At 37.1% G+C, this 17,761-nt stretch overlaps 1 protein-coding gene across 1 annotated transcript; it reads left to right on the forward strand.

Annotated features, from left to right (window-relative positions):
* The first annotated feature begins 1,116 nt into the window (after positions 1–1,116).
* Positions 1,117–14,470, forward strand: kynu (kynureninase). Its single transcript, XM_049570155.1, has 14 exons — positions 1,117–1,411; positions 3,142–3,336; positions 3,421–3,541; positions 3,621–3,703; positions 5,953–6,014; positions 6,195–6,266; positions 7,631–7,705; positions 7,816–7,962; positions 8,128–8,226; positions 8,326–8,399; positions 11,539–11,591; positions 11,912–11,997; positions 13,771–14,001; positions 14,084–14,470. Exons 2-14 carry the CDS (start codon positions 3,168–3,170, stop codon positions 14,201–14,203), a joined length of 1,392 nt encoding a protein of 463 aa, XP_049426112.1. The 5' UTR covers positions 1,117–1,411; positions 3,142–3,167; the 3' UTR covers positions 14,204–14,470.
* Positions 14,471–17,761: the final 3,291 nt, after the last annotated feature.

The raw sequence follows: 17,761 nt of genomic DNA on the forward strand, positions 1-17,761 counted from the left end.
ATAGTTCAATAATTACAAACTGTCTAATTTCGTTAATGAAAAATAATTTATGAATAATATTAGCTTTAACATAGTACACACGTACTCATTTTTATTTGTATTTTTTCTGTTTTAGCAGCACATCGTATTGATATTATTTTTCATTTTTAAATGGTATTTTTATCGGACATTTTATTCATATTTTTTGGACATATTATTGATTATTTTAGTATTTTGACATTTTTCATACATTTTATTGATTTTTTTTACATTTTATTAATATTTGTTCAGACACTTTATTGAAAGTTTTTGGACATTTTATTAATTTTTTTAGACATTTTAATATTTTTGTTGGATATTGTATTAATATTTTTGGACATTTTATTGATATTGTTTGGACATTTTATTAACTTTTTTTTCAGACATTTAAATAATATTTTTGTAGGACATTTTATTCATATGTTTTGGACATTATTGATAGTTTTTGGACATTTCATTAACATTTTTCGGACATTTTATTGATTTTTTTCTACATTTTTTAAAATATTTTTTCAGACATTTTACTGAAAGTTTTTGGAGATTTTATTAATATTCTTTTCTGACATTTTATTGATATTGTTTCGGACATTTTATCAATATTTAGTGGACATTATATTAACATTTTTTCAGACATTTTAAAAATATTTTTTTCTGACATTTTATTGATAGTTTTTGGATATTTTATGAACATTTTTTGGACATTTAATTTATTTCTTTTTTTTACATTCTATTTGTATTTTTTTCTGACATTTTATTGATTTTTGGGGGGAAATTTTATTGATGTTCTTTGGACATTTTATTGTTATTTTGTCAGTCATTTTATTCATATTTTTCCAACATTTCATTAATATTTTTTTCAGACTTTTTTTCATATTATTCGGACATTTTTTCCGAAATATTTTTTGGACGTTTTATTGACATTATATCTAATAGCAAACTAAATATTCAGGCCAAATTACACTGTATATACCTACCATCTTTATTCCACTGAATATATTCACTTTAATGTTTTGTCTCTTTCCTTTGCTTCCATCTAGTGGAACTTTATCTGAGTTGAATTTATTTCCAGAGGAACCAGTTGTTCCGTAACTGAGGTTTTGCCTTTTGTGGAACTTCACTCTGTCTGTGCGGATTTTCACACATGAAACTGAAACCATGAAAAAGGGGAACTCTCTTAAAAGGTCATTTGATTACAGGACTTAGTCTGATCCCAGAGTTCTGACATGAAATATCTGTTATTGGTTGGTTAATAATCTGAGATGTTATCTCACGTTTAGTTCATTGAAACAATGATTAACTCAAGGCTGAACACAGAGGTCAAAGAGTCGAGAATTCACTCTGACTGCTCTTCAGTCTGACCGCTATCTGACGACAGGAAGCTCATCCACACACGGTGAGTTACATGTTTCAGTTCAACACAGGTATTTTCTTCATGAAGGAATTAATAACTCGTCCTGCAGATGATTTATTGTGTAAACCAAAAGCATTACACCTGCAGAATGTAGGCCTGCTGTGTATTCAGAGCTGACAGATGACTGTTGTTGTGTTTAATTATGACTGTTCACTTATCTTTAAAGTAAAACGGTCTGGAGGGCAAATTTGTGTTTTTTAGTTTCGGGACAAATGACATCTTGAATGAACAGAGGTTGATCATCTTATAAATATTCAAATATTTTTACTGTTTTTTTTGTTTGTTTGTTTGTTTGTTTTTTAAATATTTACATACAGTTTGTTATTATCTGAATTGAGTCTGCCCCACATCCACAGGAGACTGGCCAACACATCAAGAGTGGAAGATAAATAAATGAATAAACAAAAATAATGAATACAATAAAGAACATTATTAATTAAATAATAAATGAATGGAGCAACAACTAACAAATTCACATGTTTAGATAGAAAGTAAATACATAAATGAATAAAAAAAATAAATAAAATTAATGAATGTTATAAAGGATATAAATATATAAAAAATAAATAAATAATTGGAAGAAAAATCTAACAAATTCATATGTTAAAATAGATGAAATAATAAATAAATAATAAATATTTTGATAAATAAACAAAACTAATTGATACAATAAATAAATGGAGCAAAAACCTTAACAAACTGACATGCTAAAATAGATATAAATAAATAAATATTAACATAGAAAATAAGCAAAAATAATTAATACAGTAGATAAATAAATAAATAAATAAATAAATAATAAATAAATAAATGGAGCAAAAACTTATCAAATTATCATGCTAAAATAGATATAAATAAGTAAATAAATAAAAAGTACAATCAAGAATATAAATAAATAAATAAATAAATAATAAATAAATGGAAGAAAAATCTAACAATCATATGTTAAAATAGATGACTAAATAAATATTTTGATAAATAAATAAACAAAAAAAATGACTACAATAAAGATTATAAATACATAATTGACAAATAAATAAATGGAGCAAAAACTTGTCAAATTAACATGTTAAAATATATATTAATAAATAAGTAAATTAATTAATATATCAAGTACGATCAAGAATTTCAAAAAATAAATAATAAACAAAGCAAAACTTAACAAGCTTCCATGCTAAAATAATTATAAATAAGTAAATAAATAAATAAATAAATAAATGAAAAGTACAGTCAAGAATATAACTAAATAAATAATAATAAATAAATGTAGCAAAAACTTAACAAACTTACAGAGAGAAATAAAATGAACGTCAGTAGTGAAACGACCACTGCAATTACTTCTATATACTCTGTGGGAAAAAGCCCTTTATAGTTTATATATTAAGCCTTAAAGGTGAAGTTAAGCTTATTAATAAACTTAAGTTAATTTACCAAAACCATATTTACAAGTTAAAATACATCCATTATTAATTTCTACCTCTGTGGTTTCCCCCACATTTACCTCAGTCTGACTCCTCCTGGCCTCTGATTGGTCAGCTCAGTCACATGTCACATGAACCAGGAAGTGCTGTGAGGCTGAGGAGGTGTGGAGGACCATGTGGAGAGCAGTGAGGAGCTGCTGATGGTAGCTGTCCATCTCCACCCTGCTGTCTAAAACCTGCCCGTCACAACATGTCCAGTTTTAAAAAGCCTTGTGTTTTCTGTCTCTGCAGTCCAGCAGCCGCCCAGTCCCACAGTCATGGACCTGTTCACTGGCTCAACTCCCACAGAAACTCTGGAGCGAGTTTCGGCCTCTCTGGGCTGCAGTCCGACCTCGGCAGAAGTGGCCGCGTACCTCGACAAACACGACAAACTGAGGCATCTCAGGGAGAAATTCCTTGTGCCCAGAATAGCAGATTTGCCTCCCTGTGAGTACATGAGCATCAAATCATCTGGGTAACCTCAGTGTCTGCAGTAACTCAGGCTGGATACTTCCTCTGGTGTTTGTGCAGCTGATCTCTCGCTGGTCGACGGCGACAAGGAGTGCATCTACCTTGTGGGGAACTCGCTGGGGCTCCAGCCCAAGATGGCCAAGAAGTACCTGGACGAGGAGCTGGAGAAGTGGGCCAAGATGTATGTACGATCATATATTTGACAATTGATTTCAATAAGATGACAATGTTCAGTGACACTAAAAGAGCTCGTCTTACAGGGGCGTCCACGGTCACACCGAAGGCTCTCGGCCTTGGGCGTGGGCTGAAAACAACATAGAGGAGCTCATGGCTAACGTTGTGGGTAAGAGACAATGTAGTTTATCTTCTTGAGTTTAATTCCTTTTCCAAGTTCGCACCAAGAAGCTTGACTGTTCTGTGGAGGTTTGTGCTCTCCAAGTGCCCTCCTAGTTCTGGATAGTTGATGCTCGTACACCTTTTTTATACCTCCACACTGGCAATAGCCATGGCCGTATGCATTATGTTTTCGGTACGTCTGTCTGTCCCATCCTCGTTGAACATGATCCCCCAGTCCCAAATGGATCCCTTACTGGTTCTAGGTCTGTAAGTTCTTGGGGCTTGAGTCAACGAGTCTGTAAGTAGGAACGAGGGCTGCCCCCTGACAGTCAACCAGAAAGGTTATTATTCGGCAAGATGTCATTGGTCGCTTAGTCACAGAAAAACAAAATAAAATGTGAAACTCGATTAGGAGCTGCACCTTGTCAAAATAAATCAAAACCTCTAGGATTGGACCTTGTGGGAATTTAATGTGAAAAGACAGACACAGGAAGTGGCCACGTGTTCATTTCCAGGGCTGGTACCTACGGCTATTCCGCAGGCTAGTTGATAACACGTCGGGCAGGAAATCCGAAGTGTGGGATCATTTTGAGAAGGTGAAGGACGAACCCAAGGTGATATGTAAACTCATCTTCATTGGTCGACTACAAACATGACGTATCATCTGAAACATGGAAGTAGCTACATGCCCATTAGCCGACTGATGGCCCTAAATGACGACTATTAGTCAACTAGGAACATTCTTAGTCCAGAACAGCCCTATCAAGAACACCCCAAGGGAATTTCTTTAAATTTGGCACAAACGTCTACTTGGACTGAAGAATAAACTGATCAGAAATTTGTGGTCAAAGGTCACTGTGACCTCACAAAACATGTTTACGGCCATAACTCAAGAATTCATACGCTAATTTTGAGAAAACCTCACAACTTTCTAACAGGATAAAATAATGAAGTGATGACTCTTTATATCCAAAAGGTCAAAGATCAGCTCCACTGTGACATCATCATGTTTTAATGTCATATCTCAGGAACAGAAAGGGAGACATTTGTCATGGGCCAACGGTCAAGGTCATTGTGACCTCATTTGTCTCGTTCTTGTGAATGTTAAATCTCAAAAATGCCTTCAGGGATTTTTTTTTCAAATTTGGCACAAATGTTTCCCTGGACTCAGCAATGAATTGGTCAAAAGTCAAGATCACTGCAACCTTATGTCCATCACATTCTCGTCAATGTGATATCTCAAGGACATCTCGAGAGAATTAAAAAAAGAAAAATCTGGCACAAACATCCACTTTGCGTCAGGCATGAACTGATTAGAATGTGGTGGTTAAAGGTCAAAAGTCAAGGTCTCAGTGACCTCGTCCATTGCGTTCTCGTGAACATGATATCTCAAGAGGGCCTTGAGGGAATTTTCTCAAATTTGGCACAAACATCCACTTGGACTCAAGAGTAAACCGATTAGAACTTGGTGGTCGAAGGGCAAGGTCACGGTGACCTCACAAAGCATGTTTTTGGCCATAACTCAAGAATTCATTCACTAATCATGGCAAAATATCACACAAATGTTCTCACGGGATAAAATAATGACATTTTGTATCCAAAAGGTCAAAGGTCAACTTCACTGTGACATCATAATGTTCTGTATAAAACACTTTTCTGTCCATTATTTAACGTCAGATACTGAATTGGTGACTCTAATCTTGAAACTGTGCTGACTGTATAGATCTTCTGTGTATGAAGCGTCCATGTTTTCTGTCAGAGACACTCCATAATTCCTCTATGAAGCAACTGGTTCAGGTCGCTGCACTTTTTGTAGAGTCCAAAGGTCACATAAAGGTCTTCAAACAAATCTGCAGTTACATACACACGGTCTGAGTGCAGTCTGCATTTTGAACTTGTGTACACAGGTTTGTTCAGGTGTGTAAGTTCACCTGATTTTCAGTTCCTGGGCTCAGTCATCAGTGAGATCATGAACCCTGGTGGCTGCAGCTAGCTCTTATTTTCATTACAGACAAATCTATTGATTATTTTTATGGTTACATTATAAATTGTTGGGTCTAAAAATGTCAGATCTTCTATAACGTTCGTCAGACAACAACAGTCCAGAACTCATAATGAAGCTGAAAATAGTAAATGTTGAGCATTATTTTCTTGCTAAATTAGTTACTGGATTAATTATTTCAGCTCTGGTGCTTTTAACAATCTCTTGTGACAGATTTCTTAATGAATCTTCAATGATTGCTCTGTTTGTTCCAGGAGCTAAACCTGAGGAGGTGGCACTGATGAACGGCCTGACGGTTAATTTGCACCTCCTGCTGGTAACATACAGTCACTTCCTTCAATAGTTTACATTGTTAGATGCCAAAACAAAAGTCTGAAGTTCTCAATATGCAAAAGATTGTCAGGAATTTACGATCAACCACCTGTAAACTTGAATTGAATGTAGATATTCAGGCAACTTGAAGCACTAACATTCGTTGTGTGTTGTCAATCTGCAGCTGTCCTTCTACAAACCCACCGCAGCTCGCCACAAAATCCTTCTAGAGGACAAAGCCTTTCCGTCAGACCATGTGAGTAAACCAGCAGGTGTTTTCAGGTGCTTGTTCTGTTCGGGTCAAAGTCCCAACACCAGTTTTCTATAAAATCCCCCCTTTGCTTCTGGAGGATGTGTAAATCCCGTTTTACTGCATAGCTGCTGTAATACTGCTGCACTGATTGGATGTTAAGAGTTAAAGGCTAAACTGAGTTTGTTCTGCATGATGCAAATGTGGTTTTAACATCCAGGAGGGAGTTTAACGCAGAAAGAATTGAGATGAATACACAGACGAAGGCTTCTTCAAGTGACTCGTGCAAATATAGGACGAGGACTGAAGTTGTCAAAAGTATTGTCTAAATTAATCCAAGATCATCCGCACATTACCATCTGTTCTACGATTTCAAATGAAGTTTCAACCTCCCAGAAGATTCAAAGGTTTTCCTATGACTCGTATGAACGCTACTATAGGATTCGTTTTTTAGTGAAATCAAATCGGTCTCAATAAGCATTCATTACTATATTTTATTTGGAGCTTAAACTTTGCAGAGTTGGCGGTAAAAGCAAACAACTAAATTCTGTGTTCTTCCAAAACCTTTACTTTTTTGGATTTGGACTCTAGAGCTCGCCAACCAAGGGAGACTCAAGGCTACTGTCGCCACTGCCACTGAGATGTGGGAAACGAAGAGGAAAAGGCGCTGGGCTGAAGACGATTGACACATATTTTAGCTGCGGAAACCGTCCGATTGACCCAAATCGTGATTGAAATAACGACAGGAAGTTTGTGTGAAATAAGAGATTCGGATGAACTTCAAGCAGATAGTTTCTGGTGATTATTGCGATTATTATTGTGATTATTGAGTTTTCCTGATATGTTTAGGAACTTTTTATGGGATTCTCTGTATTCGTTGTAGCGTTGTCCTGCCGACAACGCCAATTATGTTGTAGCATCAAGGAGACTTAAAATAAGAGAGGCTGAGACATGGAGTTGCACATTCGAGGGTCTTTTAATCTCAAGACAAAGCCAAAGAATTGGTACATCATGACAAACAAGCATCCATACGTTCTTTCCATTACTTCAATTCCAAGTGTTATTTCTTTCCATTGACACAACGAGCTCTGCGAACAATTCAGACCACCTTGAAAAAGACGCTTTATCTCATCTTAACAACGTAAGACCTTGGCATTACGAGATCCTGATGTTGTAATTACGAGATCTTACCTCGTCCGTTCTCATTCTGAAGTCGTCACACATTGCCGCTTTGTCGCCTTTCACATCTGTATATTACACATGGCAACTTCATCCCTGGATCAGGATCTAGATCAGGATCTCGAAAGTTCGTCTGTACTCTTGTCTCTTCTTGTGTTGAGTCCAACGTCTCTCCTCTGTCTCGTCCTCAGTACGCCGTAGAATCTCAGATCCAGCTGCGAGGATTCGACCCTCAGAAGAGCATGCTGCTGCTGTCGGCCAGACTGGTACCAGAGCCTCACAGTTTACCCACAATTCATATCTACTTTAACTCTCACCCACAACTGACGTCTGTAACTGATCATCAATCAATGCTTCGTCCTGGCGTTCTCTTCAGGGAGAGGAGACTCTGAGGACTGAGGACATCCTGGAGGTGATCGAGAAGGAGGGCGACTCCATCGCGGTGGTGATGTTCAGCGGAGTTCAGTATTACACCGGGCAGCTGTTCGACATGGCCGCCATCACCGCGGCCGGACAAAGGAAGGTAACATGGATAAATCTATCGTCACTTCCTGTTAGTGTTTCCTGATTTCATGTACTCCATACTTTACTTCTACTCCACTACATTTTGGAGGCACATACTGTACTTTATACTGCTCATACTTTTTAGTACCACAAAGCAATAATTCTACTTTTGTCCGTCTCTCAGGGCTGCTATGTTGGTTTTGACTGCGCCCACGCTGCCGGAAACGCCGAGCTGAAACTGCACGACTGGGGCGTCGACTTTGCCTGCTGGTGCTCCTACAAGGTCAGACCTGGGTCCTTTGTGTCCACTGATTGTGTCATCAAACATGTGTCGGGGTGAATTTTGCGCATGTGTAAGTGATGACTTCCTGTCTTCTTTCAGTATATCAACTCAGGAGCTGGTGGTCTAGCCGGGGCGTTTATCCACGAGAAACATAAAGACACCATCAAACCTGCGTGAGTGTGGACAAACACCGTTTACAGTTGTTAGTTTTTGTCCAGTTTTATTGAAGCTTTTTTAGTTCAGTGAAGTTTTTACAGTTAGCTTTCTTTAAGCGACTTAAGGGAGAAACCAAATTCTTAACTTAAAGGGTGACTTTGGTGTTTTTCAGTCCTATTTTCCCATATTTTTGTGTCTAGGTGACGACAGTTTCTACAGCAAAACGGGCTGCACTGTAACACACCGTCCATTTACATCCACTAAAAGTGTTTGTTTTTGCCACTGACAGGCTCAGGTTGTTATTCTAAGTGTCTGACAACATTATAGAAAGGATCCCTTGGAAACAGCCCAAAAATAGCTATCGGCAAACCCACCAGACTCCATTTAAATTAACAGTAATTTTAGTGTGTATCGAGGCAGCATGTGTTCACATCTAACTGGGTGAGTTACGGGTTAATTTCAACTAAACCGGTGTTGGTGATTGCTGGAGCAGTGGAAAGACGAACCAGGACGGCTTTTTATGAGCTTTAATTAGCTTCTATCAACTTTTAACTTAGTGTATTTTATGGTAATAAAATTATTGTTTTTTTAAATGGAGTCTGGTGAGTTATTAACTTAATTCACAGTCGACACAAGCAAGATAAAACTCTTGCTTAGGGATGGGCATCATTAAGACTTTAATGACTCTACGACTCTTAACGATACTGCTCGGCGATCCGGTACTTCAGTGGTACTCTTATTGGTTCTTTTTTCTACGACTGAGTATTAGGGCCATATTGAAGAAAGAAAAAAAAAAATCGGAGATTTCGAGAAGTAAGTCGTAATATTACGAGAATAAAGTCGTCGCAAGAAAAAGTCATAATATTTACAAGAATAAAGTCGTAATTTAATGAGGAAAAAAAGTCATAATATTACAAGAATAAAGTTGTAATATTTACAAGAATAAAGTCCTAATTTTTATGAGAAAAAAGTCAATATTTACAAGAATAAAGTTGTAATTTTTTTGAGAAAAAAAGTCATAATATTACAAGAATAAAGTTGTATTATTAAGAGAATAAAGTCAGAATTTTTATGAGAAAAAATGCCAATATTTACAAGAATAAAGTCGCAATTTTTATGAGAAAAAAAGTCATAATATTACAAGAATAAAGTTGTAATATTTACAAGAATAAAGTCCTAATTTTAATGAGAAAAAAGTCAATATTTACAAGAATAAAGTTGTATTATTTACAAGAATAAAGTCGCAATTTTTATGAGAAAAAAAGTCATAATATTACAAGAATAAAGTTGTAATATTTACAAGAATAAAGCTGTAATTTTTATGAGAAAAAAAAGTCAAAATATTACAAGAATAAAGTCGATATATTATGAGAATAAAGTTGTAACTGAGAAAAAGTCATAATATTTCCGAGAATGAAGTCAGAGTTTTTAAGGAAATAACCAACAACAAACAGAATGGGTTATATTACTATATGGGGATATTACTCAAATGTGTGTCGAGGCAACTCACCTGAGACAAAGAGCAGCTGCCACAAGCAGGTTCATCCTCTCACCCATTCTGTTTGTTGTTGGTCATTTCCTTAAAAACTCCGACTTTATTCTCGTAATATTCTGACTTTATTCTCAAAATCTCTGAATTGTTTTTTCTTCAGTGTGGCCCTCATACTCCGTCGTATTTTTGGGACTTCAAGAGAAAAAAAAAATGAAATAAATTAAGAGGTGAACCAACATTGTCTATGTATGTTAGTACAGTATGCAAATTAACATTCTCAGTTCAATTTTTAATTTTCTTTATACAGCCCAATATCACATACGACGTCCCTCTGTCCCTGGACCCTCACAGTGGGTAAGGGAAACACTCCCCCCAAAAACCCCTTAACAGGGAAAAATGGTTGACACGTCAGAAACCTGAATGAATTATTGTTATAGAATTTACCAGAGCTGAGGTGGAAGGGGGAACAGGAAATGAACTACAAGCTAGGTGGTGACAAACGGTGCATTACCCGCCTGTATGTGATGCTCTTTCACTAGACGTTTGGAAAGATGGGTTGAGTTTCTGCCCTCCAATTTCTCCAATACCGACAGCAGAGCCGTTACTGTCTTTGGGCCATGGAAAGAGAAAGAGAGTCACGCAGGAAACCTTGGTGTTATCCTGGACTCAGATTTATATTTCCACGGCCACATCAAATCACGTCACATGCCTACTACCATCTAGAAAACACTGCTAGAGTCAGAGAACTAATGTCAGAGCAAGACCCTGAAAGGCTCACCAACAGTAATTAGAGTACTGCAGTGGCCTGTTCAGGGCCTTCAGCGTAAGACCTTCCTTCACTCAGAGAACTGATTTCAACATCCTGCTGCTTGTGTGTAAATCACTCTGTGGCTCAGCGCCCAGATGTATCTCTGACATGCCCGTGACATATGAGCCTTCAAGGACCCTGAGGACTTCTGGGGGCACCTGGGAACACTTGGGGACACCTGGGGCTGGCCTAATGACCGTCCCAAGAGTCAGAACGAAACAGGGTGGAGCAGGGTTTTGTTATTGTGCTAGCGGTACATTCCTGTGTAGTGTTGGTGATGCTCAGAGGCGAAGTAAGGCAGCTGTTTGCAGAGAGGTAAAAAAGGTGTATTTTCTATTCATTCTGATTATTTCCAGCATCACCATCCATCATGCATGGGGCTTGATTTGTTCACATTAACATATGGCTATCTTTCACTCATTCACTTCAGAGTTTTCCTCATCTCCACTGAACTGATGGATTTGCTAAATGTCATAATCTGCAATCAATGATGTGATAAATGCGATGGTTGACATGAAATAGTAGAAAAAGCCTCCGCTCGCTCCTTTCCTTTGCCTTTTGACGCTCTGCAACATGTTCGGCACTCGACTAGTTTGGGCTTTTTATCTTCTTTCTGGGCACGTGCGTGAGTTGAGGCTCAACAGGTGAGGCTTGATTTAGCGTCAGTTGGAGCCAGCTGATTTCACTTGATGGAGCTAGACTGGGAGCTGGCGTGTAGTCAGACTTCAAGATGACACCTTAGTCTGGATGTTCTTAGCTGCGCTGATGGAGTACCCCCCCCCCGATGACTGAGAATCTTCATCTCTGCGAACTGCTTCATCACATCAGTTTCTTCCTCTGTGTCCGCCTCCTGCAGGCTGATGGGGTGGTGGGGACATGACCTGAAGACTCGGTTCCAGATGAGTAACGGTGAGCTCAGTCATGTTTTATAACCTCTGATGTTTCTACATGACGTCCAGCTGCAGGCTGCGGTGCGACGCGCTGCTGCTTCGTCTTCACTGTTTGATATAAAAATGTCTCCAAGCTTCACCTGTTCAAGTAGCTGAACGCTGCCATCTTGTGGTCTCATTGGATATTCCATCAACACCTGCACCCTGAATGCGTCTGGTTAAATGTGTCCTCATGTTTGTCCGTGCTTAAATGTGTCAGACACAGATGATGCTGTTGTTGTTGTTGTTGTTGTTGTTGTTGTTTACTGCAGCAGTGACGGTGTTTGTGTGTGTTGTCAGTGATGGAGCTGCAGTCTGGAGTGAACGGCTTCAGACTGTCAAACCAGCCCATCCTGCTGGTCTGCCCCCTGCAGGCCAGTTTGCAGGTACTGCACTGATTACACTCGATCAGTTTAACAGCCCCCTTGTCAAAAATATGCCCTCAGATTATCTTTGTTTTGGTCTCTAGATAAAATGTCATTGTCCCGTAAAAACACTTTAACTTTTTAAAGAAAAACAGCAGTTTTTAGCTCAGTGAAAATTGTTTTGTTTTTCAGATATTTTAGAGGTTTTTTGTTTGTTTGTTTGTTTGTTTTAGGTTTATTAGGTTTTTAAAGCAAAAAATAATTAAATAAATAAAAATCAGCCTACTAATGAATATTTAATCTTTCAGTTTGAAAAAACATTTTTTTTTAGTAAATATACATATAGTCAAACCGAATAAAAACAAATCAATACAAACAGAAATATATAAAGATAAAAATAAAACAAAGAGATGGTAATAAAAAAAGTAATTTAATTAAATTACTAAATAGTTGTATTAATTAATATTATTTAATTAAAATAATTTAAAATTAATAATAATTTTATTAAATAAAAATAAAGAGATAAAATAAGAATTAAAATAACTTCATACTACTAGAAATAGAATAAATAAATATAAAAACAATATAAGGAGATGGAGTAAAATTAATTCAAAAAAGATAAAAAACAAAACAAAATAAAGAAGACTTAACTGAAAATAAATCAATAATGAAAAATAAAAGTATAAATAAATAAATGTAAAAAATAAAAGGTGTTAATTAATCAAGTAGAAATGAATCAGTTAAAAATAAAAATTAGAGAAATAAAATAACAGATGAGACTGAATCAAAAATAAATTCGTAATACAAGAATATTGAAAGATAATGTAAAATATATGTATAAAAATAAAAGATAAGAATTAAAAATACATTCATAACACAATATAAATATTAATAAATAAAATAGAAATGGTAACAAAATATAAATAGAAACTAGGTAATTAAAAATTTGAAAAATAATATAAATAACATAATAAAAGTGAATAAAAAGTATAATAATAATAATAATAATAATAATAATAATAATACAAAAACAGAAACAAAAAATATTAGGTAAAACTAATAATCAAACAAAATAAAATGAAGAGATGGTAATAAAAATAGTTAAAAGCAATTAACATTCATAGATTAAAAATAAAACTTAAAGAGATAAAGATCTACTTTAAAAAAAATAACAAGAGGATAAGAGATAAAATTAACAATACCATACTTCGTCTAAAAGGAAAAGTATAATTGTTATTTTTAAGCCCAGGCTGTGATATATACTGTATGTTTTGTAAAGATTTGAACATCAGATGATAAACAAAGCCTTTTTAACCCTTTGAAACCTGGAGCGACCTCACTTTTTTCGTGCTGCTTTCAGACACCTTTCATAAGTATTTAAGCTTTTAACGTTGATGGCAATGATCAACTTGGTAAGAAATGTCCTGCAAATTGCAATAAATGAATAGATTTAGGAAATTTTTTTTTTTTTTTTTTTTTTAAAAATAGGATAAAGTAATATTCATTATTTATATTATTATTATTATTATTGTTACATTTTAAAATCACGTTACAGAGTTATTATAATTTTTAAGTAATCTTTCCTTGTTTGTTTGTTTTTAACTGTATTTTTTGTTTGTTTGGTTGTTATTAATTTTCTTTTTTAGTTTTCTCTTTTCAGTAATTTCTTGCGAATTTTTGGGATCATTTCTTCTTTTGGTGCTCATTGCCTTTTCCCCACGTTTTCAAAAGAAATCAATCCAATTTGCTCAGGTTTCAAACGGTTAATCAGTGACATCATTTTCATGTCGCCAGGTGTTTAACATGACCAGTATGCAGGAATTGCGCAGGAAGTCCCTCCTGCTGACGGGCTACCTGGAGTATCTGATCCGCCATTATTACAGCGAGGACCCCACGCAGCCTCACAAACCCCACGTGCGCATCCTCACGCCCTCCGACCCTCAGCAGAGAGGCTGTCAGCTCTCACTCTCCTTCTCCATCCCCATCCGAAAGGTGTTCCAGGAGCTGGAGAAGAGGGGGGTCGCTGTGAGTATTGAACAGCTGTAGCAGAATCTTCAGAGGAGTGGTGAACATATCAACATTAACTTTGTCCTTTGGTGTGGTTCAGTGTGACATGAGGGAGCCCAGCGTGCTGCGCATCGCTCCAGTGCCGCTCTACAACTCCTTCAGCGACGTCCATCGCTTCGTAGAAACCCTGGGAGCAGCGTTCACTGCCGGCAGCCAATGAGTGAAGAGAGGTCTGTGGTTTCACATCAGATCCACTGACTTGGATGGTTTGTGCAACCGAAACAATGGATCGTATTGTTAATGGAATCTGTACTTGAAGCACAGTTGTAACCTCGGCTCTTTGACTTGCTGCCTAATTAAAACATGTAAACTTGATGATCGTCAACAGTTTTGTGGAATGACAGTCAGTGGTTTATATTTGTCCGTTAATATGCATCAGTGGGAATTATTTTTACTCCACCAACTCTAAATAAAATGAGAAACAGTCTTCAAAGTGTTTTGTTTTTTTAATGTATTTTTACAAGACAAAATTATGTATGATCTTTTGGTGTTTAAGTGGATGAGTGCAGTTCAAAGGTAACATTAACGGGCAATTATGAACCGTCAATGTACGTTCACTAAAACTGTTGTTATTATGAAAGTCTGACAACATTATGGAAATGATCCCAACAGAGATAGACCTTTTTGTTCAACCAGAAACAGCCCTGAAATCACCATCGCCAAACCCACCAGACTCCATTCAAATAAAGAGTAATTTTAGCATATATAGAGGCAGCATGTTTCACATCTAACTGGGTGAGTTAAGGGTTAATTTCAACCAAACCAGAGTTGGTGATTGTTGGAGCAGTGAAAAGACGAACCAAGACGGTGCCTGTGAGTTTTATTTCATTTCTTTCAACTGTGAATGAAGTGTGTTTTATGATAATAAAATGACTGTTCATTTAAATGGAGTCTGGTGGGTTTGGTGACGGTGTTTTCAGGGCTGTTGGTGGTGAAACAAAAAGGTCTATCTCTGTAGGGATCCTTTTCACAATGCGGTCAGACACTTGTGACAACACTTGTGATAACAATTTAAAAAAAAAAAAAAAGGTCTCCAGTGTTCACTTAGACACAAAAACATAGGAAAATAGAGTCCAAATTGATAAATACCAAAGTTACCCTTTAACTGCAGTTTTGAGGTCCTTGGGTCGGTTGCACAAAGCACCTTAAGTTTGCTCTTAAGGACACTTAAGGTTTAATTTTTGTGACATTGATATGTTGGTTACAACAGCCTGATAGAATAATGACATAACTGCAAAATAAGAGCTAATGAAATAAAAACTGCGTGGACACATGTACACATTTTACAGCCTTAAGGATTAATGTATCTGTTGATTATATTTCCAGTCCAGTGTTGTCTCTGTGAGACTTCAAGAGAGTCCATTTCTCCCACTGTCTTTCTAGTTGTGCTTCTTGTAGTCTCAGTATGTGTGTCAACATTTCTTCCACAATTTTTAGCCATTGGTCCTTCGTTGGTGGTGTGTCTTCAAGGACATTGGTATTTAATTATCGTCTGGTTTGAGGACATTGGGACTTTATTATCGTCTGGTTTGAGGACATTGGGTCTTTATTATCGTCTGGTTTGAGGACATTGGGACTTTATTATCGTCTGGTTTGAGGACATTGGGACTTTATTATCGTCTGGTTTGAGGACATTGGGTCTTTATTGTCTGGTTTGAGGACATTGGGACTTTATTATCGTCTCGTTTGAGGACATTGGGACTTTATTATCGTCTGGTTTGAGGACATTGGGACTTTATTATCGTCTGGTTTGAGGACACTGGGACTTTAATATCGTCTGGTTTGAGGACACTGGGACTTTATTATCGTCTCGTTTGAGGACATTGGGACTTTATTATCGTCTCGTTTGAGGACATTGGGACTTTATTATCGTCTCGTTTGAGGACATTGGGTCTTTATTGTCGTCTCGTTTGAGGACATTGGGACTTTATTGTCGTCTGGTTTGAGGACATTGGGACTTTATTATCATCTCGTTTGAGGACATTGGGACTTTATTATCGTCTCGTTTGAGGACATTGGGACTTTATTATCGTCTGGTTTGAGGACATTGGGACTTCATTATCGTCTCATTTGAGGACATTGGGACTTTATTATCGTCTCATTTGAGGACATTGGGACTTTATTATCATCTCGTTTGAGGACATTGGGACTTTATTGTCGTCTGGTTTGAGGACATTGGGACTTTATTATCGTCTGGTTTGAGGACATTGGGACTTTATTATCGTCTGGTTTGAGGACATTGGGACTTCATTATCGTCTCATTTGAGGACATTGGGACTTTATTATCGTCTCATTTGAGGACATTGGGACTTTATTGTCGTCTCGTTTGAGGACACTGGGTCTTTATCGTCTCGTTTGAGGACATTGGGACTTTATTATCGTCTCGTTTGAGGACACTGGGACTTTATTATCGTCTCGTTTGAGGACACTGGGACTTTATCGTCTCGTTTGAGGACATTGGGACTTCACTATCATCTGGTTTGAGGACATTGGGACTTTATTATCGTCTGGTTTGAGGACATTGGGTCTTTATTGTCGTCTTGTTTGAGGACATTGGGACTTTATTATCGTCTCGTTTGAGGACATTGGGACTTCACTATCATCTGGTTTGAGGACACTGGGACTTTATTATCGTCTCGTTTGAGGACACTGGGGACTTTATTGTCTCTCCACTTCTTTACAGATTGTGTATTATCTGGTAATGAAAACATTTTCTCTACACTGCACCGTAATAACTCCCACAATCCCTTGCCCCCGTGACCCTCCTCTCCAGTCGAGCGTTTGGGCGCGACACCCAGAGAGCTCGCAGCATGGGGTTTGCGGATGACATGATTTTGGGGGGTGAAATCTGATGAGATCCCGTCTTCCTCCCCTCCTCACGCCGCTGTACATTACACACATGAGTTAGCCGACAGTCCTCGGCTCACCAATTAACACCTACTTTATTATAACGTTGACTTCTCCCTAATGTTCCCGCATGTGTTTATGCACTATTACCTTGACGGATGCCTGCTCCGCGTTGAGACGTAATTGGCATATCAATATGCAAAACCTAAATGGATTAACCTTCTTTAAAACTAATGAGCACTTGGATGCCCAGCTGGGGAATGGACCAGAATTAGCATTTGTCATCTTTTTGGGCTGATGTGAGAATAAATAATTGAAGAGAGGCTGGTATTGTCTTTCCTTGGGCTACTTAAGCGTAAAGTGACGGTACTGTTAAAAGAAGAGGAATATGCAGATTTACTGTCTTAATGATGACTGAGGGCTCGCTGGTTTCACACAGACACAAAGACGCTGTGTCTTTATGGCACAGTCTAGTGTGACATTTTGATGAAATTTCTTTTATGGCATTCTACACTACTTTTTTTTGTACACTACAAAGTTGAGTCGGCATACTGCGCTATGACAAAGAAATAAAAAAAACAAAGAGTGCTAGCTTCAGAGTGATGTAGGGAAGTTCTCAGAGCAACTCTGAGCAAGGAAGAGACAGAAACTTTTACCGTAGTGAGGAGGTGTGGTTGTGCCCGTTCTTTTAACAGATGTGATTGGTTGTCACAGACACGCCCTTTGTCTCCTCTGAACAGTTTTTCACCTTAGGCGCTCTTTTAAGGTCTAAGATGCTCTGTGAGTAACTTTTATGTTTACAAGGACTTCATCTAAACTTTAAGAAAACATCACAATTCTGAGAATTTTCCGAGAAATCTGTCACTAGAGC

The sequence above is a fragment of the Epinephelus fuscoguttatus genome, linkage group LG24 (genome assembly GCF_011397635.1).
Source record: "Epinephelus fuscoguttatus linkage group LG24, E.fuscoguttatus.final_Chr_v1".
Taxonomy (NCBI): domain Eukaryota; kingdom Metazoa; phylum Chordata; class Actinopteri; order Perciformes; family Serranidae; genus Epinephelus; species Epinephelus fuscoguttatus.

Excerpts from the sequence above, each read along its gene's own strand:
- kynu (XM_049570155.1), top strand. The coding sequence starts at position 3,168 with ATGGACCTGTTCACTGGCTCAACTCCCACAGAAACTCTGGAGCGAGTT. Across the intron at positions 6,267-7,630 it reads AAGCCTTTCCGTCAGACCAT|TACGCCGTAGAATCTCAGAT; the intron begins GTGAGTAAACCA and ends TCTCGTCCTCAG. Across the intron at positions 8,400-11,538 it reads AAAGACACCATCAAACCTGC|GCTGATGGGGTGGTGGGGAC; the intron begins GTGAGTGTGGAC and ends CGCCTCCTGCAG.